The 25,991-nt window shown below is 43.9% G+C and overlaps 1 protein-coding gene across 2 annotated transcripts in view; it reads right to left on the bottom strand.

Annotated features, from left to right (window-relative positions):
- Positions 1 to 471: 471 nt before the first annotated feature.
- Positions 472 to 25,991, bottom strand: part of LOC142463472 (uncharacterized) — a 233,811-nt gene continuing 208,291 nt past the window's right edge. The window contains exons 14-18 of one of the 2 annotated variants that reach the window (XM_075566294.1): positions 25,669 to 25,709; positions 16,462 to 16,524; positions 12,966 to 13,016; positions 11,976 to 12,023; positions 472 to 1,350 (exon numbers count right to left, since the gene is read on the bottom strand). In XM_075566294.1, coding sequence (XP_075422409.1) covers positions 1,147 to 1,350; positions 11,976 to 12,023; positions 12,966 to 13,016; positions 16,462 to 16,524; positions 25,669 to 25,709 — 407 coding nt within the window. In that variant the 3' untranslated portion in view covers positions 472 to 1,146. The remainder of the gene's footprint in view (positions 1,351 to 11,975; positions 12,024 to 12,965; positions 13,017 to 16,461; positions 16,525 to 25,668; positions 25,710 to 25,991) is intronic. The other variant, XM_075566301.1, reaches the window with a different exon arrangement.

Below are 25,991 nucleotides of genomic sequence, written 5' to 3'. Positions count from 1 at the left end.
TATATAAAGATCATATTAATAATTAGTTAGGCAGAAACCTAGAGAATCAGCGGACCCATGTCTTGCGCACCAGTACACGCACATGAGTGCGTATACACAAACACACATCCTTTTTTCCAAGTCTGGCTACATCTGTACACACTTGAAACTTTGCATGCATACTAGAGTAACCCTAAGGGTGTACACCTGGGGGTTACATTTGCAATATTTTTAGTTTCTATTTTACACCATTTACTATTCATTACAATGGCTCCTATTAAAAAGAAGCAATTTATAAGAAGCCAAATTGCCAAAAATCGACCAGCAAAAGCCACAGCAGAAAAGTTTGTTAAAGACTTTCAATTCCCACACAATTAAAAATAAATTAACCCACTCTACACTCCCCATGCTCTGCCAAACCTGCTTGTATACACATCAATTGCACAGCACTCCCCTTCAGGTTCTAACTCCACACTTAATACACAACTGCACTTGAAACACAACTGCAATTTATTTACACAGCTCAGAACATGCAAGTATTCCTCTTCTAATGACTTATTGAAGCTTTACACTGCTTTATTGGCAATGTTGCTCCACTTGGGACTATGGGGAGGAAATAATATTTCCATTAAATGTATTACTTTCAATTTTCGTTTCTTTGGGAGTTACTGTATGTATCAAAATTTCCCTGCTGCAAACTGGAGCAAAAGTTTTTCACTACATTTGGATATTTGCCTTCATACATTTGGTAAAGATTTGCCCCAGTCTTACATTCAGGAGACTCTGATACATAACCCTGAAAAGCTAGATTCACTAAACTTCAATACTGCATGAAGTTTGAGTTAATATAAAAACGTTTAGTTATTTTTATTGACTAATTCTCAATCGATTATTGCGTAAAATAACTCAGGAATGGGATGTTATTACCAGTGCAACATTTGTGAGTTAAATGTATTGACACATGTAAATGAGCATGCAAATGAGTAATTGACAGCAAATGACTTAATCATACAGTATGCTATTCACTGAAGTCTGATACCTGGTGAAATTGTGTTATCGCTAAAAACTATCGTCAAATTTTATTTTAGAGATCTGTGAAGTTTTTTTTAACAAAATTTTCAGTAGTCCATGTTACAGCAATATCAACACTTATTGCTTGAAATAATGTTACTTCAGAAGTCTAGTTAGTTGCTGCCCACAAAGTTTGGCCTTGAAGGCACTCCATGATTTGTGTCTAGCATAGTTCTCCCTTATCATGTTCTCTGTTGGGTAGTTATTAACCAGTTCTTGTGCCATCTGCATAGACTTGGCAGGTGCTTCTGAAAGAAACAGCTTTGTGGGGATGAAGATACATTCAGCTCCTTCGCTTATCTGTTGAAGACAAATAAATAGTTTGTTGAAAATACTGTAGAACAGTTATTTTACTACACATTGATGTGTTCTTTATCAGCCTAATAAACTAATTTCTCATGATATGGGGCAATTAGTTATGCATAAAAAAACTCTAATATTCCAAATCTACTAGTACAGTTAATAGGCAGGAACAACGACACAGTAGAAATAGCTCCTAATTATTCTGATTTTTTTAATGTTACGATTTGGCATCATAATGTTTTAATCAAAGTTTCAGATAAGGACAATGCTGCAGCTTTGCACCCACCAACAGGACCGCCAACAGAAATAAATTAACGGAGCAGTCCCCCCTTTTACTCCCTACGTACTGGGGAAAGACTGTATGGGGGGAGGGTGTTTTGGGGGAACGAGTATGGGAGAGAAGGGGCTATGGTGGGATAAAGAAGGAACTATGTGAGGGGGGGAGGAAAAGGAGCTATGTAGGGAGGGAGGGAGGAAAAGAAACTATGTGGAGGGTAGAAGAGTAAAAGAAAAGAATTAGCCGGATACACAAGCTCGAGTTTCTGGCCTTGAAATGGGCAGTAGTTGACAAACTATATGACTACCTGTATGGAGAAACACATGTGGTACACACAGACAATAACCTACTCACCTACATCTTCTCCTATGCTAAATTGGATGCCAGTGGGCATAGGTGGCTAGCTGCATTGGCTACGTCCAATTTCAGCCTGAACTACAGACCAGGGAGGCAGAACATTGATGCCGATGCATTGTATTGGATTCGCAAAGATACCCGGGAGACATAATCAGTGTGAGGAAATTACCGCCACTGGGGAACGAACGTTGTGTAAGAAAATTGAGCCGCCCAGATAGCAAACCTGAATAGGGTGGCTGATAGTATGGGGAAACCCCCCACCACTATACCCCTTGTCTACACTCACCCTGCAGAATTATTCATGAAAGGGTTGCCTCAATTAAACAGGCCAGATGTTCAGAAAGCACAACAGACAGATCCAGTCTTAAAGGAAGTATGGCTAGCTTTGTAGAATCAAAGGTCGGCCTAGGCTGTCACAGGGATACATCCAGAGAGCCAGCTGCTTGTAAGACAATGGCCTAACCTAGTAATAAAGAGTGGGGTAATGTTTCAAGTCACAAAGAAGTCTCAACACATAGTAACTAAGCAATTGGTATTCAATTACAAATACAGGGAGTTGGTACCCAGCTCCCTCCATGACAACCTATGTCCACCCGTGTACCGAGATCTTTGGACTAGTAAAAGACTGTTTCTACTGGCCCTGAATGGCCCGCGATGAAGAATACTGTAAGAATTGTGGGTGGTGCGTACCAAGGAAAACCCTACCTATGAGGGCTGCGCCATTAGTAAGTATAACAAGTATTGGACAATTAACATTGTTTTGCATGGACTTTTTGCATGGACTTTTGCATGGACTTTCTGTCATTGGAACCAGATAGAAAAACACTAGTAACATGCTAGTGCTCACTGTCCACTTCACCAGGTATACCCAAGCATTCCCAACCAAGGACCAGCGAGTCATTACAGTCGCCATGGTGCTATGGGACAAATACTTTGTACACTATGAATTACCCGCTACAATCCATTCCGACCAAGAATGTGACTTTGAAAGCACCTCATTATGGGATAAATAAATCTTGAACAACGCTGCATGACCAAGAGTACAACCAAGTGCTGGAATCTGGATATACCTGGCAAGCATAAACTAGCCAATCGCTAAAGGTCAGAACCTTATGTAGAAGTAGAAAAGCTAACAGGGGCTGTCTGTATATAGAATGAAGAATGAAAATAGATTAGAAAAGAACCTGCATAGGAATCACCTATTACCAACAGGTCAGCTTTTGAGGTTCCCTTTAAGGGAAGTGACTCTAGGAGTATATATCCAGCCCAGAAGTAGTGTTTGATTAAACTGAGGACAGGGTCCTGCATGTATTCCCCTATGACCATGCATGAAGGAAAGTGATGACGAGTCCGATGAGGATTAGGAATACATAGGAGAAAGATTGTTAGGCCACCTGTCTGAGATTATGGACCATGAACAGAGGAATCCTCTACGAAAGGTTTTCCCAGTGCAACCAGTAGGGCCAAGAGATATAGAAAAATATATCATCCCTGAATTGGATCCAGAGGTCGAGGAATTTACCCGTTGAGTCCCTTAGAACGGGATTATGAGCCTGATGATGAGCAAAGTGTATGGCCATATGAACAAAAACCTGTGTGTTTTTTTCATATAAAACATAAAAATGTCAACATATAATAAAGGGTTAATTTTCCCTTTAGTAATTGTAAAATGCCTAGTTTATATAATGTGGTTGTGCTGAGCGATCTCTCCATATATGTTGTTAGTTCTGTTTAAAAAAAAAAACTACGCTTACATTGTGCCATTTGTACCTTGTTTATTCGTTCGAAACGTGTGATTTCAATAGAAGCGATATTTTATCTGCGGAAAATATTATGGAATGCGGCGCAATCACAAATGTATTTCTGTTGCTTATTGCCGTGTCAAATGGCACGATTTGACATGTACAATACCACAGCTACTAGAATAGGCCCCTCTGTCTCTCTCTGACACTCTAGCTCTCTCTTTCTCCCACACCCTCCTGCTTCCGTTCACATACCCAACACCACACAAAGAAGAACATTTTAGCAGGATCCTTTATATAATGCAGTTTCTGCAACATTTTGAAATAATTCCACTTTCATAAAAATCCAATGAAAAGCGCTAAAATGAGCTATTATCTGGCCTAATACTATTTTTTGTGTGTGAATTTCAGTACATTGTAAACTCCCACAGAATTTTTTTGGCCAAAAAACTCGCAACAGGAATTATTGATGAACCATTCTTAAATACATTCACACATTCCTAAATAGGAATATATAACAAAGTTGTATCTTTTAATACAAATACAGTTAGATACAGATTGTTCACAATATCAAAATACTTTCCTAACCGCCTAGTAAAATGTCGCCTCCTTTGGGAATGTGGTGGGAAAATAATTTAATTGGTCTTAATATATGCAACCTTGAAATCATAATATATACGGACATTATCATATTGGCTTTTATTGTAAGTGCACCCAGAGGATGGGTCATTTATAAAAAATGTTTAAGCTGCAAAATCAGTGCAGAATTTGGAAACCAACAAATGCCAAATTGAAAGAAGGCTTCAATTTATTTATTTTTCTGTCCTAAATGTTTTTCCAGTTTGCTATGGTATAAAGAGAGCTTAAAATATCATCACGATATCATCCTGCTTATGACGCCATGTGACGGGGAGGAAAGGCTTAATACCTGATTTGCCATGCATTACTGTTGTTGCCCTGTCCCCGCCATTTTTATTCCCCATGTGCAGGCCATTCCCTGTCTGCGAGGGTAAAAGACAAGATGCATCGCTTGCCATACCCTCTAACCAATACATGATAGAAGATCTTAAATGTAAGGCAGGAGGTATTTTTTTTTGAAGTTTAAGCAGGAATTACTTGGACATCCAGCTGTGATATGGGTGAATGAGCTTCGGTATTTTTATGACCAAGCCTGAAAGGGTTGTAATTATTTTTATGATGGAGCCTCAAAAGGCTCCCACAGATTTAGAGTCCCCCTGTCTAAAAGAGTGTCAATTATGACAATACCCAGAGGCCCATAATGTATACAATACTGGCATACTGATGCACAGCAGATGTCAGGCTAGTGACACCTCTAAGTCAAGAGACCAGCCACAGTGGCCTCAAGAAATGGGTGTAGCCCAGGTATGCTAAGTGGCATGGGCGTCAACCTGACCCATGCACCCTGCCCACCGGACAGCCCTTTTGACCGGTCTTATGAACTGTGGGTCACATGGCTATTTATGTTTTTTTTTGTTCCCACGAGGGGATTGGATCCACATGTTAAAGATAGCTTTGGCCAATCTATAACTGTGGCCTCCCAGGTATTTCCCAGTGTGATTCCTGAATTTTAATCCATGATGTAAAGATGCAAGACTTTGTTCCAGTACAGCAGCAACCAGTCCAGGAGTGAAGGGGTTAACAACCACATAACTACAGGACTTTTAAAACCAAGGCTGCATTTCTTACACTGGCAAGCAAAGGACAATTTATTTTGTTCCAAGGACAATTTCTTCCATTTCCTTATCCCAGTGAGTGCTTTAAGTGTATTCTGCAGATGTCGTGTGTTTGTCTATTAAGGAAATAAATCACAATTTATTTTGCAACTTGTTCTGTTCAATCAAGTACCCAGAAATATAAATGTGTTGACAAAAGTTGATGTCATCGTGACACGCCACTACAGAAGTTTGTGCTGCTTTTTAGACCCGCTTTCACCCAGGAAAAAAACATCCCAAACTCATATCTTAACAAGTAAAACAACCTCTACGTGACTTCAATATACATTTCTATTAGCTGTTGAGGAAGGACTGGGGAAGGACATTGATCTGCATACAACACACACCGTTTGATTATTTGCATGCAGTGATTTAATATTTTATTGCGAACAGCATTTGCTATTGTAGAGGGATGCACAGCTCACAAAAATATAACAGATAAAATCACATTGGGGAAACCTCAGCAATATTTGAAGCATTGAGATCTACAGTACTTAATAAAGTCTCCCAGCTGCAAAACTGGGGCAAAAGCAGTGCAAAAAAAAATAGCACTAGCGTGTTTAAAGAACATTGGCAAGCAATTGTAGTTTTCACTTTATTTAAATTGGTTTTAACTTATGAGTCCCACAGCCTCTCCAGCGGAATCGGTCATTGGTTGCGGCCGTTTTGCTGCATTCATTTCACCGCTGGCATTTGGCGGTTGAGTGTCCAGTGGTGGAGCGACAGTGGCGAAGGGGCCCTTTTCGCAGTTTCGCTAATAAGGTAAATTAACTTATGGGATTTTAGTGGTTAGGGTAGGGGGTTAAGGATAGGGGTTTTAGGGTAAGTTATTCAGTTTTTAGGGTAGTGAATTAGGGTAAGGAGTTTAGGGTAACAGGTTTTAAGATAAGGGCTTAAGGTAAGGGGTTTTAGGGTAAGGGCTTAGGGTAAGAGCAAGGGCTTAGGGTTAGGAGTTGCCGTTTTCAGTGTACAGGGTAGCGTTAGTATCAGGGGTTAAGATGAGAGATTTTTTAGGGGGAAGGAGTAAGGTTAGGGGCTTACCTTAGTAGCGAAAAGGCACAGTGGAGGGATGTTCCTGTGCCAGGTGAGTGGTGGCTAAACACCGGCCGCGGCCACATGTCCAAGCAGTTCACGAGCCCCACACTCTTCCCTACAGCAATAAAGCTGATTGCCAGGGGAGAGAGCGGGGCCGCTGTATCATAACAGCCCTCCTCATCGACGTTGCAAAGTCATGTGATGCAGCGACCTCATGACAATGCGGCATCACAGAACGTCATAACGCCGATGGGGTGGGCTGGTAAAAACTGCAACCTCCAATCAGAACTTCTGGGATTCACTTATACTGTTGGTACCTGATATTGTTTGTTATCTGTGTTTAGTGTTGTGTACAGTAAAGTTTAGTTATATACATTGTGTGGTGTATTGCTTATTACTGTTGGGTTGGTTCCGGTGAGGGGTTATCCCGCCAACAGTGGTATCCCTCATAGGTGCAGGTGCTGCACGCAAGGAGATAGAGCTCACCCCAGGCTCCCAGAAGTGGAGGCTCAGGCCTCCTGTGAGCGTACAGGCACAGCAGCATGCGTAGTTTCCCGCGTAGTTCCCAAAAGCAGAGGGAAAGGGGGCCACAGAACATTAGATATTGCACCAGTATGTTCCATTTGGGATAATTAAACAACTACAGTATATAATATCAGTTATAATTTTGCTTTACTTTTTCCCACCATTAGATACCTATTCTGAGCTCAATAAAATTAATGGTCCACTTGAATAGCCTTCATTATACAGTAATTGGTTTTAATTTAATACTTGTGAGGATTTCAACATGTCTAATTTCTAACAGAAAATGTACATAATTAGGAACCCTGCCTGTCAGTTTGGCATATAAAAATGTTTAGAATAGTATTTGTATACTAAGCTTGCAAAACACAACCCCCATTTCCATTTTCTGCCGTGATAAAATCCATTAGTTAAGCCCCTTCACATAGGAGCTAATGATTTTCTCTTTTCATACTTGTCCTATTTCCCATTTCTTTCTTAACAATGTATTAAGTATTAAAAAAAAACAACTAAATGAATGTTACCCTTCCTTCCATTATGCATTCATTAATTACATGCTATTTGGTTTACTCTTGTATAAGCTAAGTAGAAAGTTCAAGACAAGATATTATTTTGTAAATACTGTACATGACTGAAAATATAGGAAATGTAAAAAACAAATGTCTGTTGGAAGAATTGTTTTACGTAATAATGTGTCTTATACAGTAGCTACAATGTTTTAATGATGTTGTATCAGTAAACGCTACTACTTTCTAAATAACTTTTAGAAGTAGCCACTAAAATGACAGGCTGGGCATTTTTTAACCTTGGTGGTTTGCTTCCCCACTAATTGTTACAATAAATGAGTCCCCAGGACTCTCGTTATTTATCAATATGGCAATTAAACTATGCAGTATGCTTAGCTTGAAGACATTTGTGGTTTCCAGATCACTGTGGTAAAATTATTAAACAGAGAGAGAGAGAACGAGAAAGAAAGAGAGAGAGATAGAGAGAGAGAGAGAGAGAGAGAGAGAGAGAGAGAGAGAGAGCACATGTTACTGTTGCAGTATATCCCTTTGCAGCAGCTTTGTCAGTCTTTTCCCTTTTTGATTGTGCTTGTGGAAAAATGTATAATATCAGCAAATCGTAGGTAACTCAAGCATTAATTGTTGATTTTGGTTCCTTTTAGTTTCCAATTCTAATTTCTTGAACAATTATTGAAGTGTTGCTGTGAACAGCTTTGATTACATACAGTAGTATCTCCCTGTCGCACTATCTTGCTGATCTTCATCTTGCTTGTCTCTTCATATCATCCAATGGTTGAAGTGGCATTCTCGCAACTCTTACCTTTAGATGTCTTCACTCTCCGATTCCAGGAGTCTCAACAAACTCTCTAACAAATCCACAATCCAAAACAGCCAATGGGTGGAGGGTGGTGGTAGTTGCCTGGGGAGGGTGGTTAGGCCTCCTGGGTGGGTAGTGGGGGAAAGTGGGTTAACTCCTTAATTGCTATAGCGGTTACTAACCACTAAGGTGATTAAGGGGTTAGGGGCCATTAGATTGTATTTTTATTGTATTGTTTCTGGCAACAGAGGAAATGGATGGTGATGAGGACGGCCTTCATCGTGGCAGGCTGGCAGGGGTGAGTGCAAGTTTTATTTACTTTATTTCTGCTTGTTAATGTTTTATTTTAAATGGGCAAATGCACTATTATCCATATCTGGATAATAGTAATTGTGCCCATTACTGTACTGTATGTGTTTAGGGTGGAAGGGGGTGTATTTATTTCAAAGTATTGTACATTTTTTTGGGGGGCACAGGATTGGTACTGCAGGCCAGCGGGGACTGCAGGGACCACACGAGGACCTCTGGACACCCGCGGGAATCACCCGAGGACCCACAGACACCCGTGGGGACACCCGCATGGACAACCTGGAGGCCCCTAGACAACCAGCCAGACACCCCTGTGGGGCCCCATGACACCCCCAGGGACCACCTGGAGGCCCCCGGACACCGCGGGGACAACCTGAGGGCCCCTGCCGGCCTCTAGTGTCATTCCTGTGCATAAAAACAAAAAATGCTTTTATGTATGTTAGGGAGGTATAGGGGTTGTTGGGGGCACAGGGGATGGTGGGTAGTACATATTGCAATGTTTATTGGGGGCAATTGCCCCAAATAAACCTGCTATTGTGCCTTAACCCCTTCATTGCCATAGCGGATAGCCACTAAGGCAGGCCTGCACAAATCCAGTCCTCAAGGGCCGCAAACAGGCCAGGTTTTCAGGATAACCCTACTTCAGCACAGCTGTTCTGAAGTAGGGATATCCTAAAAACGTAGCCTGTTTGCGGCCATCGAGGACTGGAGTTGTGCAGGCCTGCGCTAAGGTAATGAAGTTGCTTTCATGTCATTTTTTTAATTAGTGTGCGGGAGCAGGGGGTCTCCTGAGCTGGACCTTTTTGATTTTTGGCTCAGGGACCCCCTGATTCCCGAACACTATTAATAAAATTATATTAAAGCAGCTTCATTACCATATTGTTATTGGTGTTTTGATACTAGTGTACATGAGCAGGGGATCTCCTGCGCTGAACCGCATTGGTTTCAGCCTCGGGGACCCCCTACCGTACAGACCATAACAGGGCCTGTATCTCAGGAAGTAGGGGTTCCCCGAGGCTGAGCCCAATGTGGTTCAGCTCAGGAAACCCCCTGCACATGTACACTATTATTAAAATCAATATTTTTACTGCACAATCGCCTGTAAGAACCGTGCATGGAGACGGAGTGTCTCCATGCAGCTTTTACAGGCTGCATTTTTTTCTATCAGCTATCGCGCTATAGCACGATAGCACTGAAAAAAAAACAGGTCGCACGATAGTGCATTTTTTTATCGCATTTTAAAAAATGGGCTTCACTTCTTTGTGAATCCCACTTTTGGCCTCATGTTTTAAAGTGTGATAAAAATGTTTTATAGTCGCACACAAAAGCACTGATTTTATCACTGCTTTGTGAATCGTCCCATAGTCTTATTTATGTGATTGTCACGTATATTACTGCTGTGAAGCGCTATGTACATTAAAGGCACTATATAAATAAAGACATACATACATAAGCTGTAAAATTGATACATTATTCTTAAATATGATATGTCCAGCATTATCATCACTATTAACATTATTAAAATGAATATATTAACCATAAACTTTTAATACATACAGGCATACCCGCATTAACGTAGGCAATGAGACCGGAGCATGTATGTAAAGTGAAAATGTACTTAAAGTGAAGCACTACCTTTTTTCCACTTATTGATGCATGTACTGTACTGCAATCGTCATATATGTGCATAACTGATGTAAACAACACATTTGTAACAGGCTCTATAGTCTCCCCGCATGCGCACAGCTTCGGTACAGGTAGGGAGCTGGTATTGCTGTTCAGGACGTGCTGACAGGCGCATGCGCGAGCTGCTATTTGCCTATTGGGCGACATGTACTTACTCGCGAGTGTACTTAAAGTTAGTGTCCTTAAAGTGGGGTATGCCTGTAATTTATTGAGAGTGAAGCTGAACACAGGAGCAACAGATAACGTAAAATATTAAATCTCACCATCTCCAGATGGACCCAGGGTAGACTATATAGTATTTTCTGCCTGTAGCACCTGATGGGTTAAATCCACATCATGTTTATGTGCGCGTGATTACGGGGTGCTATTTAAGGCAGCAACTGATCTCCCTTTCTTATCACCAACCCTGACGAAGCTCCCACGTGAGTGAAACGCATAGGGCGTCATGACACAGTGACATCATTCCAGAAGTTACAGGCAGTGCTAGCAATCTGTGAGGGCTTTGATTTGCCGGTTAGCAAGGGATAGTTTTATTATTCAGTCTCTTATTGCTCTCATCGAGTTAGTGCTACTCACCTCTGCCTACTTGGGCTATTAGGTGCAAACGGGGATTTCCGCAATCAGCAGCTATTACAGCCATCGATTTGGGATCATACGCCTCTACAGCTCTAAGTCTGTCTCTGCTATACTGGGAATATTTGAATGGCCGCTCTAATAATGGCAACCAGCACTCACAATCATTTGATTGCTGCAGTCAATAAAGGGCAACAATATCTACAACATTAAAAAAAAGTGGGATGGGGGGCGTCTAGTAACTGGCATTAATCCAGGGCAACATTTCAATGACCCTTCTATTAACATTGTTTCAGGGTGCTCTATTAGACACTCTTTTGCTTGCTCGTGCTTTCTTGTTTTTAGTTGGAGCACCATTGTTTGTCAGCACATTCATGTTATTTTATTATTACTACACCCGGTTCACCTTCATTTTAGTAGTATGCAATAAATGTTACGTTCTACACAGCCCGGGGCGTGCTCCATTAGAGCATTTGTCAGCGACTCTCTCATTGTCCTGTTGCATCATTTTAATTGCACAGGTAGCACCCCTTTTGCCACCCACTTATGAGAAATGGGCACATTACCACACTTGAATGATTACGTTCAAATGATACATCAGTGTTATTCTCTACTATGCTACAGTTAGAGATAATATGTGATTATGTGCGTATGTAACAGTTACGGTACAGACAAGGTAAAAATGTGACAGCTGAAGTCTTCAAATTACTTAATGGCTCTTTCTATACCTACTGGGGGCTTTTTACTAGGGTCTCTCAGGTGTAAAACTAGGGCAGTACCAGTGCAAAGGGATTGCACAAGATTCATTTTCTTTGCGTAAATAGGATTAATATGATAAATAGATGCCATAGTTTTTATTATGCTACAGTAGCTCTGTAAATCTTCACTTGTAAACTTCATTATACTTTGTCTACCTATGCTCAACCCTATGGCATTAGCATGTTCCATACAGTTCTATATATACTAATGTCTAAGGATTTACTTTGCATTCTAGTAGCATGAACCTATATTTCTTGTTCAGGTTTAAACAAAGTATCCAAATGAAAAAATAAAATAAAGACTTACCAGGCTAAACCGTAGATCAGAGAGATTGAATATGGTTTCTGCCAGACCCTATAAAAGGAAAGAACACATAATATAAAAAAAACTGTATCTCCTAAATATTTTCAATAATATGCTCATTTATTTATTATTACAAAATATGAGGCATAAAAACTATTGTTTGGAAAAAGGCATTACTGAATCTACAGATGATGTTAAAGATCAATTCCAGTGGATATTAATTGTTAAATTTTTCGTTGGACTTTATGGAATATAGGGCCTGTGTGAGGTTGGACAAAAGCAATGCAATATAATACAAATACTTACTCAATCTCCACCATGTAATATGCCTTCAATGCACTCATACCCATCAAATTGCATTGTTTCCTAATTCATCATCGTGCATAAAATAATTGCTTATGACATTGGTGAGAAATCATAACACTGTTTTCTAATTATGCACACTGACTGGTCTAGGCAACTAACAATATAGAAGATTTGAGGGCTTACACAGAAATCTTACTTTAAGCACTCAACATGTAATTGATATCAAAACTAATTAGTTGGTGTTCAACAGGTGTATAACCTACATAAATGATGTCACGTGTGAACAAGGAGAAATACTAACACCAGTGTGCCTTGTTTGTATACAACGAAATCCAGGATCACTCCTAAGAACAAACTGATGCTACTAAATAAAAACTAGCCAGTTCCACATTAGAACCACAAGTCCATGAAACACAAAATAAATGTTCATAAGCCTCTCTTCCGTTCACTGAACCACATGTATTTTGTAGTATGATAATCACACCCCTTAGGAGTACATGGAGAATGACTAACACGGGTAGGGGCTAGTTGTGGTAGGGAGGAATGAATATCAGTGATACCGCCGCGTCTCCTAAAAGGAAGCGCAGGCTAAGTACACCGCTACCCTCCGCCACTGCCCTCTTATCCCGGTGTCAACCACGGACTCAGAAATCCTCTCACGGAGGTAGGGGAAGGGAGATAACTCACAGTCTTGACTCGCCGGGCTCCGGTCTGCGATGACGTCACTTGGACTGTGAACTGGAAGAGGAAGTCAGCGTGCTCCAGCCAAAGGTAAGTAATACAAAAATAGAAAGTTGCGAGGCGGTTCACTGCTGCCGCCGGGGTATGAATGTAAACACGCAAGTTGTAATAATAAAAAAAGGTTTATTTGTGCATATTACACAGAGTGCGCTGCAGAGCCAACTCTGACGCGTTTCGTTCCTAGCAGGAACTTTGTCAAAGTTTGACAAAGTTCCTGCTAGGAACGAAACGCGTCCGAGTTGGCTCTGCAGCGCACTCTGTGTAATATGCACAAATAAACCTTTTTTTATTATTACAACTTGCGTGTTTACATTCATACCCCGGCGGCAGCAGTGAACCGCCTCGCAACTTTCTATTTTTGCCTTGTTTGTATGACAGCAATCGTTCTTTTAATAGGGCTTTGGAGGAATAGAAGCAGTTCTACACCTAAACACTTTAACTTGTGTGTAACTCACATCATAGGCCAGGGTTTCTCAAACCTCTCCCCAGTCAGGCAATACTCACAAATCACACATTCATGTAGAAGATAAGTGTGCATGATAATTCAACTGTTATGCCTGAAATCAGGTCTGGCTGGGGTTCCATAAGCAGAGGGTTGAGAAACACTGCCATAGACCTCTTCATACTTTGTTGTTAGTTGGCCTGCAATGCATTGCAGAATCGTCTTGGCAGCAAAAGGGTCTCTCAGTGTTGCTAAATGTTTCACATTACTGGAGCATCTAAGGACCATATTCTATATAGTTCAAAACCATAGGTTTAGCTTCAAGAAAATGTTTTTGTTACTCTTCCCCCAAAACATTAGAATTCTAGAATAACAAATTACCACATTCAGAATTCTCATGTTCGCATCACATTACATCAGCGAAATATATGGAGTAGAAAAGTTTCCTTTTGTGAAACACATCCTCCTGTTAACTGGGTTGCTAATGCAACATGTGTGCAATTGATGACACCCATTACATTCGATAGGTCAGTAATGGCATATAACCTCCTTTTCAGGTCCGGCCATGCTGTTCTCTCACTGGGAAAGTATATATAGTTCCCAGTGTCTTTTTACAGGTGATAGTACTAGAGAATACTGCTTGTGACATCCGCCCTGTTGTAGCCACGGTAGACTGAAAAGACCCAGAAGCTAGATAATGTAATGAGCTGAGCAGTTTCACCAGAGGAGACACGACACGATCCCGGTCAGTCATACAGTAGGCTCAAAGTCCTTCCTTAAAAAATAAAAAAAAATCTATAATACTGCCTGTGTTCAGTCTATTCTAGGACCTCCTGTTCCATGAGTCATCAGAGGGTTCAGCAGGGGCAGTACACTTGTGGTCTCTTCCTCCTCAGTCCCTCCTCCTCCTGCTATCTATCTATCCTCCATCTGGTACTCTCTCCTTCTCCCAATGTCGTTACCTCAAATCCTCCCCTCTCTGTGTCTCTTTTCCTGCCCTGTCACTCTCTTTCTCTTTTTCCTGTCTCTCTCTCCTCTCGATCTCTCTAGCATTCCATCACCTTTCACATCCATTTCCTCTCTCTCCCATTATTATGGTCTCTTCCACTCACCATTCTTGCTCTCAAACTGTAACGCCTGTATGCCCGCAGACCTGGCCAGTCCCCAGTACTGAGGTGGGTAAGGGTATAACACGCACCCACAGCAGTGAGGGCGTGCCCGGAGTGTGGTAATGCGTTGCCGGGCCTGGTAAGAAAGGGTTAATGTATACTTGCAGAGTCCGGGGTGCCAGAGATCGGATAGTAATGTCCGTGTGCCAAAGTTCAAGGATTGGAGAGAGCAGCATAGTGATGTTCGTAAGCCAGTGTTCAAGGGTTGGAGAAAGCAGCGTAGTGAAGTCCGTAAGCCAAGGTTCAAGGGTAGGAGAAAGCAGAGTAGTCAAATCCAAAGCAGTACACGAGTTCAAGCCAAGGGAATCCAAACAGGGGCAGGGACAGGAACCAGCACTGAAACAAACAAGGGAGCTAGGCATAGACACTGCACACACAGGAGTCACAGGAAAGCTATGCAGAGCAATGAGTAAGTGGACAGAGTGGGGTTATAAAGGAAGGAGAACCAATAGGGGAGAGAGGAGGAGCAGAGGGTTGAGTGAGAGTTTGCAGGGATAGGTCTGAGAGAGCAGGGGAGGAGACAGGGGAATAATGAAGAGGTATGGCTTGTAAGCCACGGGGGGCAGAGCTAGATGGCAGATAACTGGAGCGTTTGCGCGCGCCCTCTGTAAGGGTACTATGCGCGTGCACCGCGCGTGTCACAGAACGTGAGGGAGGCAGCGCCGCGGGGGTGCTCGGCAACGGGGGCGAGAGGGACGGAGAGGCAGAGGAGCAAGGTAATGTGGACGCTGGGGGAATAAAGGCACGCGAGGGACCTCAGGTGCCACAGAGGGGTACCAGTGATCGCGAACGCGCTCGCACATTGGAGGACGCGCAGGTGGCCTGAACGCGCGTCAGGGCATGCCAACCGAGCCGCAGAGGAACGGCCGCGAGGGAGAAAGCGAGGACGCAGGGAAGAGGGAGGGCTAGAGGCAGTGGAAACAGAGGTGACGGGGACACGCTGGGAAGCGCGAGTCCCCCGATCCGTCACACAAACATGTTCTTTCTCCAAGTATAACTGAACAAGTCCATTCTGGCAGAAGGGCATTGTATCTTGCATAAATCTTTTCATAAATAATCTGTAATAAATGTGTACAATTAATCACTTCTTATAATGTAATCCTTTTGCTGCAAGTGAGTCAGCTGCTCTTTGAACTACATAAAATATGGTGCTGATACCAAATTTTGCCATTCTTTTTAGCCCCCATTGCTTGGTGAAATATCTCACAAAAACTGCAATATTTTAAGTCTAAATATTTTGCCAATGCATTTGAGACTGTTTAGCACATCTCCAATCTGTACATGCCACACATTTCAATACAAATACATTTATTGGACATAGCTAGTACTTTCTATACTACAGTACCATGTTTTTCTTCAGGTATGACTATATCCATATATGGCTTAAATTCAAATAAACAAAACATGTATTAGACATATTCATTATTCATCATTATAATGTTTTTCTCCACGTATAATTTAACATATACTTTCATCAAAATGCTTTTGGCTCCCTAGTGAATTAAATTTGAGAAATGTTAGAGTAACTGAATTATATGAAACTGCTGTTAGGACTAAATGACGGTGTAATATGTAAAGAAATTCTCATTTAAGTAATTTAAAACGATATTTTACATTGTCATAATTGACTAACGACCTCCTGGTTACAGAGCATAACATCTATTCCATAATGCAGTGCTGGTAATATTTGCAAATAAATTAAGTAAATCCATGAACATTTAGATAATACAACAAACATGATATGAATCCTGTCTTAAATTGAATGAAAAGCAGTTTAGTTTAAAAATATTTAAACAAACTTTTTATTGGTATATGAATCAATAAAACTCACAAAGATGCCACCATGTTCCAGAGTCCCAACAGTTATGAATTGAGTTGGAGATGATGTGGTCACCTATAAAGATTAAAAGGTACAATTATGTATTACAAATATATTGAAGATCCTCTTAACCATACTGTTGTGTGGAACTATGGGAAAATAAAAATATCAAGTACAACCAGTTTCAGACCGGGCTATCAACAGATTCTAGGGGGCCAGTATAGGGCTAAAGCTGACAAAAGTTTTAAAAGGGACTGCACTCCTAGCTGTATATAGGTATGCATACTGTACATACAATATTAGCTACATAGCAGATCGACCCTCCATGCAGCCTGGCTCTCAGACTGTCATGGAAGATTAAATCAGCCTCCCAAAGTGTACCCAATATTTTAAGTCTCCTGCTCATTCAAAGACACTTGGCCACCTTAGTCACCCACCTGATGCCAGGGCCCATCAGGTACAGTATATATGCATTGTTCACCAAAGGGCCACTCTGATCCTGGGAACAATTACTACAGAATGTTTTCAGATATTATTTATGTATTTCTTTATACAGTGAAAGTCATTTTGAGAGTTGAGGGAAAGGTTAAATCAAGAATTTAAAAAGGAAAACGGACTCAAGCAACAAATAAAGGGGGGATGTTTTGAAATCAAAACTGGTGCAAAAAAACACCAGATTTATCATGGGAAAAATTCCATCTGTTTTGTTGGTAAATCTGATACCCCATAGTCTCCAAGTGACAATATACAGGCATACCCCAGTTAAAGGACACTCACTTTACGTACACTTGCGAGTAAGGACATATCGCCCAATAGGCAAATGGCAGCTCACGCATGCGCCTGTCAGCACGTCCTGAACAGTGATATTGGCTCCCTACCTGTACTGAAGCTGTGCGCAAGCGGGGAAACTATATAGCCTGTTACAAAAATGTGAGGTTTACATCAGTTATGCACGTATATGACGATTGCAGTACAGTAAATGCATCGATAAGTGGAAAAAGGTAGTGCTTCACTTTAAGTACATTTTCGCTTTACATACATGCTCCGGTCCCATTGCGTACGTTAATGCAGGGTATGCCTGTATGTTTTAGCACATATCTTTCTAACAAAGGGGGCTATAGCAGGGATTCACTAAACAGATAAGCAGTGTCTGAGCTTGACCCCAGTTTAACTACCTTTGACTTGAATTGCAATGAATGTGGGATTGAGTTTTGATATTCCTTATCAGAGTTCAGCAATACTACCCATATGTATCAAAGTTTCCAGGCTGAAGAATTGAGGCACAATCCAATGAAGTGGGTCCCAGGATGAACAAAATAGATAATTTATTAATATAACATCCAACAAACTTGACATAGAATTATTGTTCGAAACACGTAGGAGGTTGCTCTCCTCCGTTTGTTGGATGTTATATTAATAAATTATCTATTTTGTTCATCCTGGGACCCACTTCATTGGATTGTGCGCCGGTTCTCCTCTTTCTTCTACAGCTATCTACATTTACTTGGCTGCATGTCTTCAAGGATTTTGGACCAGCGCAGTATGTGAGTACTTTTCAACACTTTGATGGGGACCATCCCTATTGGAGGTGTCATGGGGTTTTAATGCTTGCCCCTACCTCAGGGATCATTTGGCCCCACAGAGAATGTTATGTCTTATTAGCCTGAGTCCTTTTCCATTATCACTGTGATCGAACATTGGAGCGCAGTTGTCACTACAAATTTTACATGTAGAATTGAGACAAAACTGGGCAAAAACTCTGCATCAGATAAATCAAAGTGTAGAAACATTTTTGGCCTGTATACTCAGGTTCATGGCTATAGACAGATGGGGAGTCACTTTGTAGAATTAGATGATTGCTTATTATAGCCAGCAACTCGATTACAATTGGTCAATCAGAATCAGGTTACCTGGAGTAATCAAGTACTTGTCCATCACTTACTCAGTCCCATCCATCTTTGTATCTTCGCCAATTCATCATATGGCTTTTCTACTTGGATCTTTACATATGAACATTCTGTATGTATGTATGTGTATAATCAGACCTAAATGTAAAATAAAAAACCTCGCCGATGGTATTTGCGCATATTGAGAATCACTCCTGGGTGTCATCAGCTGGAACCGTCAGGCAGAGACTGGAGCCGGGAACACACAGCTTCTGGGTACGATGATATGGGTCCGTGTAGAAACAAAGGGAGGGGAGTGCAACTCAAGTATCGTCCGGGATCTCAACGCCAGAGATACAGTTCCACACACGCAGTCTCCGTAGGCATGATGACACCAACAACACGAAACCAACACGTTCAAAAACACAGCCCTACGCGTTTCATCGCTAATGAGGCGTCTTCATCAGGGACACTGATGTCAAACAGGCCAATAGCAAGATGCTAGGTATGATGTCACAACTTCCTATTGGCCTGCAGGACTGGGGAATTTTTAACCGCCATATTGTGAACCCCGCCAAGGCTCCTACCGACACCCCATACAGGAGGTACATATTTCGGGAAGCAAGGGTTCCCTGGAGCTGAAATCAGCACTTTTCAGCTCTGGAGACCCCCTGCTTCAAAATCTATTAAAAATTTTCAAAAGCATAGCCGCAAGGACTGCTCATTTAAAACCCTTTCCTTGAAGGTTCCAAAGTGTCAAAAACTTCTAGCCTTTTCTGTGAGGCTTCAGGGTTACCAAGACAACATAGAATAGCTACATTGTTGCATTCCCCAATTTCTCTTCCTATTCCTCCTGAACCAACTAGCAAAGTTCACAAATGTAACCCCTTTTGTTCCAAAACACCACAAAATCTGGCAGTTTACGTTACACACTTATGTGATCATTACTAATGCATGTACCCCAAAAGATGTATGACAGCGGGAGTGTGCAAACTGGGGAGTGTAACATTTTCTAAGGGGGGGCACCGCACCGTGCCCCGCGCTTACAGAGGACCTGCGCTCTTCCCCACAACATTTAAACTGATTCCCGGGGGGAGAGAGCTTGGCCGCTGTGACTGCCTCTTACCTTCTCTCCGGCTTCTCCTCCTACTCTTCTGATAGCGATGACGTGTCGCCATAACAATGTGGCGTCAAATGACAACGCATTGCCATGATAACGTGGAGGCGTGACATCATATGACGCTGCCACGACGCGTTGCCATGTCACAGCGACATCGCAGGGATGAGGAGATCCCAGAGAGCAGGTAGGAGAGCGGGTGGTGCGACGTAAAAAGTTTGCACACCCCTGTATTACAGAAAACATCGATTTGTATTTAAAAAGCAGCACTCCAATTGTTTTATTGATTTTCTTTCATGTAAATATAAACAGATATTGCCGGTATCTTAGAAACGTAATAGTCCCCGGAAGTTAGGGCACCCTGAGGAACACCCCTCGGTTCAAGTGAATTAAATCCCTTCGCCCCACCCCCCCCCAATTATTTTTAAAATTATAATAAGCAACACAAACTGGTGCTTTAAGATCAAAGTTCTGTTGAGTTACAGTAGTAATAATGATAGTAAAAATAAGACTACAATTTCTCAGATGTCCAACAAAATATGTAATGTTCTTGACTACAATACTTTCTGTTTTGGGTTTGACTTTGTATTCCATACACAACCCTAAAAATAAATTTATAGACACGTCATTTTATGACGTCGAGCAAACAACTTGCTGCATGTACGTTAGTAGGCAACATCAAAGGATACATTGATCAAATTGACTAAATAGTGCTATTGCAAAAGACACCTTCCAACTTCGGAAAATACTTTACAGCACAATGCAAATGTATGGTGTATTAGACGGAGGCCGAGGTTATGCTAATCTCAAATTAAATTGTTATTGAGATTAGGATAACCTCGGCCCCTCTCTAAACCACCATTTATTTGAATGGGATGTAAAGAGTCTTCCGGTGCTGGGTGTCTTATGGAATAATACTACTTAGGCAAATGTTGGCCTACAGTATGCACAGCATCATTAATTTAGGTACTGATTTTTCCCAATCTAAATGTAACCCATGTTCCCCCCCTCCCCCGAGTCGCAGACTGGACCTCTAGGGTGTAGTGAGGGCTGGCTACATGTATGTTGGTGGTGCATACCTGTGAGGAACAGGAGGGCCTAAGTCTCCCGCGTTGGTATTGGGGATAACAGGGACAGGCTTCTGGGGTATATGCCTTCATCTTTAGTGGTGGTGGTGCAGCGCCTCCATCTCTGGTGAAAACCTAGGGAATAGGCTGGAATCCTCCCAGAGAAGCCCTGGTCCCAGGGCGAGAGATTCCAATCTCACACACAGTCTCTTTTTATATAAAACAGCAATGTCTCTTTATTGTCCTTACAACAGCACACAGCAGCAGTTCATGCACAGCAGCAGTCCATATGCAGTGTACAGGATGTTGACCTCCTCTCCTTTTCCTCCAGGCTGTATCCCTGCAGGATGGGCTGTATGGGGTTCCAATATCCCCCCGACACTCACCCCTAGGGTATACCCTCTGGGTGAGGCAAGATTCCCCCCCTCACCCCTTGAGTAGGGTGAGGGGCATTGGTCCACTTAGTTTTATCAGCTCTAAACAGGCTCGTCTTCTGCCTCCTCTCCAATCACAGGTGTCACTCTAACCATGGCCTCTCCGATCAGACACACCAGCACTCTCTCTGTTCCCAGGACAGAACTACTTGTCACTTACAGGAACAGGCAGAGCTAACTTTAGACAGCCCCACCCCTCATGATGTCAGCAGGACCTCCCCTCTGTCTCCGGCTTGCACACAGAGTCAGAGGCCTGCCTCCATCACACAAGGCAGGGCTTGAAGCGGGGGAAAAACCCATGATAACTACTGGCGACCTGCCCTTAACAGGACTTACACCAGTAGGAGAAAGATATATAGCCCCCATTTCTTACCGGGGCTACACTCTCCCTCAGGTGGAATCCAATGGTCCCCACTTGGACCTAACTTTAGCAGCACCACCCTGCGGTGAACAAACCTGGGAAACAAACACATTGCAGGTTATGATATTCATTGAACCATTCACCAGATGGTATTATAACAACAGTACGGTTACTCCAAACAGGGAGAACCACTAATAATAATGTTTTGGGTCAGGCTTCCGTACCTTCCTCCCATTGTGGTCAGTTATAGTAATGTAGTAGGGTTATACTGACCCAGACTCCGGCCGGTATATCACACTGTGCATGTATATGCACCGCCCCACACTCCAGGCCCGGACCACCTCACTGATTCGGTCCTCGTGGTAACCCGCATTACCAAACTTCGTTCTCAAGTATTCTTGTATGGCCTCCCTGAGCCAGCTATCTCTGTTCTCCTCTATTTCCCTCATTATGGGTTCAGGTACATAAGGGTACTCGTACCCGTGGGACTGCCTATACCTGAATACTATGGCTCTGTCTGCTCTGCTCAATTTGGGCAGCTTCATATGACCCGCCCTGCTTGGCAGTACCCAAAACTCTGGTTCTGCAGGAGCAATGTCATTGTATAATATACTAGGCCCCTTAGGCATGAGGAGTTTTTGCTCTATCTCCTGATATCTGTGCTCTAACTCATCCGCCACCTCCTGGGGAGTATAGGCACCTACCGCCCACCAATGGTCTACTATGTTGCTCCTTATCAACAAGAACCTGGTACGGTCCATACCTTTGTGGTACCCAGTGAACAGGGGTGCCCACCACTTGTCACGGTGTTCGTACTCAGACAATGCACTAGATGACACACCGGACGTGAACGCCTCAGTAGAGTGCGAGCAACTGCGTCTACCTTTCGCGTTAATGTAGATGGTTGGGTTCATTTTGTGGACCACTTTGCTTACAGGCCCTGCCTCCGCAGTAGTGTGGGACCCTTGGGTCCTCCCTCTAAACACAGGAGAAAATGACATAGGGTTAGGCACATGTATCACAGTATCATACAGTACTTCCCCATCAGATCCCTCGTCACTTAGTTCCCAATCCCTCAAATCCTTGGAGTACTTGGGGTTCTTACTTAACTTATCCCCGCTAGGTCCCGGTGTCATGACTCGTGACTGGGCAGGGGCAGTGGCCGGGGCAAGGGCGCTAGGGGCTGGGGCAATGTCCGTTTCAATGTCCAGTAAGCGGGTGATACCGCGACCACTGGGCACTTTCTTGCTTGCCCTTTCCGGCGTGCTCCGTGCTCCTCTGTGAATGCCGTGGCGGTCAAGGTTGGCAAGTGCAGCCGCCATGGCGGCTCCTCTGGCCGCAAAGCTGGCCGCCGGTCCTCCGTGCCAGCCGGAACCGGAAGTGTCGTCATCATGGCCGCCCGCGGAATCTCCATCCGCTCCGTGGTCACGCACCGGAAGTGCGTCGAAGACCGGAAGGGGCGGTGGTGGACTATCCGGTCCGCGGACGGGTAAGTAGGCCGCGAGCCTCTCCATCTCGTCCTCTGCAGGATCCTTCTTCGCCTGGTGGGAGTAAGGGGGTGGTGGAGTCTCCTTACCATTCCGCTGCCGGCGGATGACATCTGGTTCCTCCGGAGCCATCTCGGATCCCGTCTCCGCCACACTGGGAGTCACTACGGCCGTGGAACTTCTACGGGCCTCAGGCCACACCAGCACTCGCCGTTGGTGGGTGTCCGGACTCGTCTGCTCCCTCTCTCCGGTAAGTGGACCGCCATCTTTCTTACAGCTGGGGTGGTTCGCCGGTAGGCGCATCGCCACCGATGAGATGCCATCTTCTTCCTCCGAAGACGACTTGGTCGGATCCTCCGCTAGGGAGTCACCTGGGTCTTTTTTGGCACCGCCAGTGGGTAGTGGAACGAAACGGGCCCGCTCCGGTACCTCCACTGCGGTCGTGCTCTTCTCCGCCGGATCTCCGCTCGGCTCTATAGTTGGCTGGGCCTTGGTTCCCACCTTAGCAGGGGTGCAGGGAACTAGGGCAGCCTCATCTGTTGTCTCCGCCACCTCCATTAGCGTTCCCGGAGAGGCACCCCGAGGGGTCTTTAGCATGGGCCATGGTTCGTTAGGCCATAAGTAGTACGTGCCACATTGAGGGCATCGTGCTTTGGTGCTTGCGGCCGGTCCGGGTGTCCTGCAGTGGATGCACAGGCACCGGAGGTACTCTCGGCCCTCGATCTCCACCACCAGGAAGCCTCCTGGAAGTTGAAAGATTGTTGTGCTCAGTTCTGACATGATTTGCTCAGGGGTGGAACAGTTCAATGTTTTCAGCTCCTCTCTCTGTGAATGTCAGACAGAAGTGAAGTTCCTCTCTCTCACTTCCTGTCCCTCCCTTCGCTGGGAGGACGCTCCTGATTGGCTCTCCTTGTGCCCCCTCCCTCTGGTGGAAACAAGAGGAGGGGCACTCCTTCTCTCAGTGTGACGTGGCCTTGTCTGTTGGCCAGTCACAGCACAGGTGGGTGGACTTTCGGCTTTCGCGCCGCTCCGCTCCTTTTGCAGGGGATCTGGGTTTGGCGCCAAACCCCTGCACATCTCCCGCCACATTTCTGTAACAGTCTCTTTGCACGCTTCACGTGCGCCATCCAGGATTGGCGGGAGTCGCCATTTTAGTTCGGTTGCTAACTGCTGGGCCGTGGATGGCGCTGCGGTCGCCATTTTTGACTCTTTCTTGCTCTGCGGAGCACATGTAGTGACGGCCGCCATCTTTGATGAGCCTTCCAAATGTATAATTGCACTATTCTCAGTGTCTAGTGTATAGCTCGTTCTTAGACACTGACTGCTCTCACACTGCTCACTAAACGTTCTCTGCATACTCTTTCTGACTGTTTTGCCCACTGATATGATGTGGCATACCCCAGGCTAGGCAGAACTCTCTCTCTGTGCACCGCACTGGCTGACGGTTCCTACAAGTACTCTGTGGTGTGTTTTATGTGGGTGCTGGCTAGTGTACCGGGCATCTCCCTAAGTACGGGCATCTCCTACTTTTGGCCACTCATAGTGCGGGCCTTGGGCCATGGTCCCTGGACAAGTTAACAGGCTAACCCCCCCCCAGTTGCCTCACACTATCTGCCTCAAGGGACTAGGACAGCAATAGCCATACACCCATCTTACATCACCCTCTTAGGGCACCCAGGGCGTACAGTGCGGGAATCCACGCTCCCCGACTACCCCTGGTATTACATGCCCTACTCTCTCCAGTACTTGCACGGAAGGTGCACTTCACTCTTCCCGCTCTGCCTTGCTGAAAGCCTGTCCTGTTCTGGATCTCAGCAGCTCGCCTCCAAATGTAACCCATGTTCCCCCCCCGGTCGCAGACTGGACCTCTAGGGTGTAGTGAGGGCTGGCTACATGTATGTTGGTGGTGCATACCTGTGAGGAACAGGAGGGCCTGAGTCTCCCGCGTTGGTATTGGGGATAACAGGGACCGGCTTCTGGGGTATATGCCTTCATCTTTAGCGGTGGTGGTGCAGCGCCTCCATCTCTGGCGAAAACCTAGGGAATAGGCTGGAATCCTCCCAGAGAAGCCCTGGTCCCAGGGCGAGAGATTCCAATCTCACACACAGTCTTTTGTATAAAACAGCAATGTCTCTTTATTGTCCTTACAACAGCACACAGCAGCAGTTCATGCACAGCAGCAGTCCATATGCAGTGTACAAGATGTTGACCTCCTCTCCTTTTCCTCCAGGCTGTATCCCTGCAGGATGGGCTGTATGGGGTTCCAATATAATATCCCCCCAACACTCACCCCTAGGGTATACCCTCTGGGTGAGGCAAGATTCCCCCCCTCACCCCTTGAGTAGGGTGAGGGGCATTGGTCCACTTAGTTTTATCAGCTCTAAACAGGCTCGTCTTCTGCCTCCTCTCCAATCACAGGTGTCACTCTAACCATGGCCTCTCCGATCAGACACACCAGCACTCTCTCTGCTCCCAGGACAGAACTACTTGTCACTTACAGGAACAGGCAGAGCTAACTTTAGACAGCCCCACCCCTCATGATGTCAGCAGGACCTCCCCTCTGTCTCCAGCCTGCACACAGAGTCAGAGGCCTGTCTCCATCACTCAAGGCAGGGCTTGAAGCGGGGGAAAAACCCATGATAACTACTGGCGGCCTGCCCTTAACGGGACTTACACCAGTAGGAGAAAGATATATAGCCCCCATTTCTTACAGGGGCTACATAAAGAAAGGGTCACTGCAGTCTGAAGCTAGTGTCACAACCTGCAAAAGTCCCATACCCCGTATATGTTCATAAACCTGCTGTCCTATGGCTAAATTAACACAATGGAAGTCTGTGTATTGCATATACATTTCAAATCTGTTCTACCTGTTGTTTTCGACATCTTCCTTTGGCATATTCATTTTCACCTGCAAAAAAAACCAGTTTATCATTACTGCTTCGTAAAAATAAACACATTATTAATAGAGGTTATCCAGACACAGAAACATATTCCAAGCTGCTTTCTGAAATGTTATTATCATATAAAAAATAGAGCCAAATGCTTTAAATATTTCTTCTCGTAAACCCACTACTTTTGGCACTGCCGTGTAAGGTAATTGCGTCTGTAATCTGTATTCCTTGCATTTACCTGATTTGGTGTCTTTGTATGTGTGTCAGCAATAATATATATGTGTAACTAGATAAATATA

This window comes from Ascaphus truei, chromosome 1 (genome assembly GCF_040206685.1).
Source record: "Ascaphus truei isolate aAscTru1 chromosome 1, aAscTru1.hap1, whole genome shotgun sequence".
NCBI classification, from domain to species: domain Eukaryota; kingdom Metazoa; phylum Chordata; class Amphibia; order Anura; family Ascaphidae; genus Ascaphus; species Ascaphus truei.
This window is presented reverse-complemented; position numbering and strand designations above follow the sequence as displayed.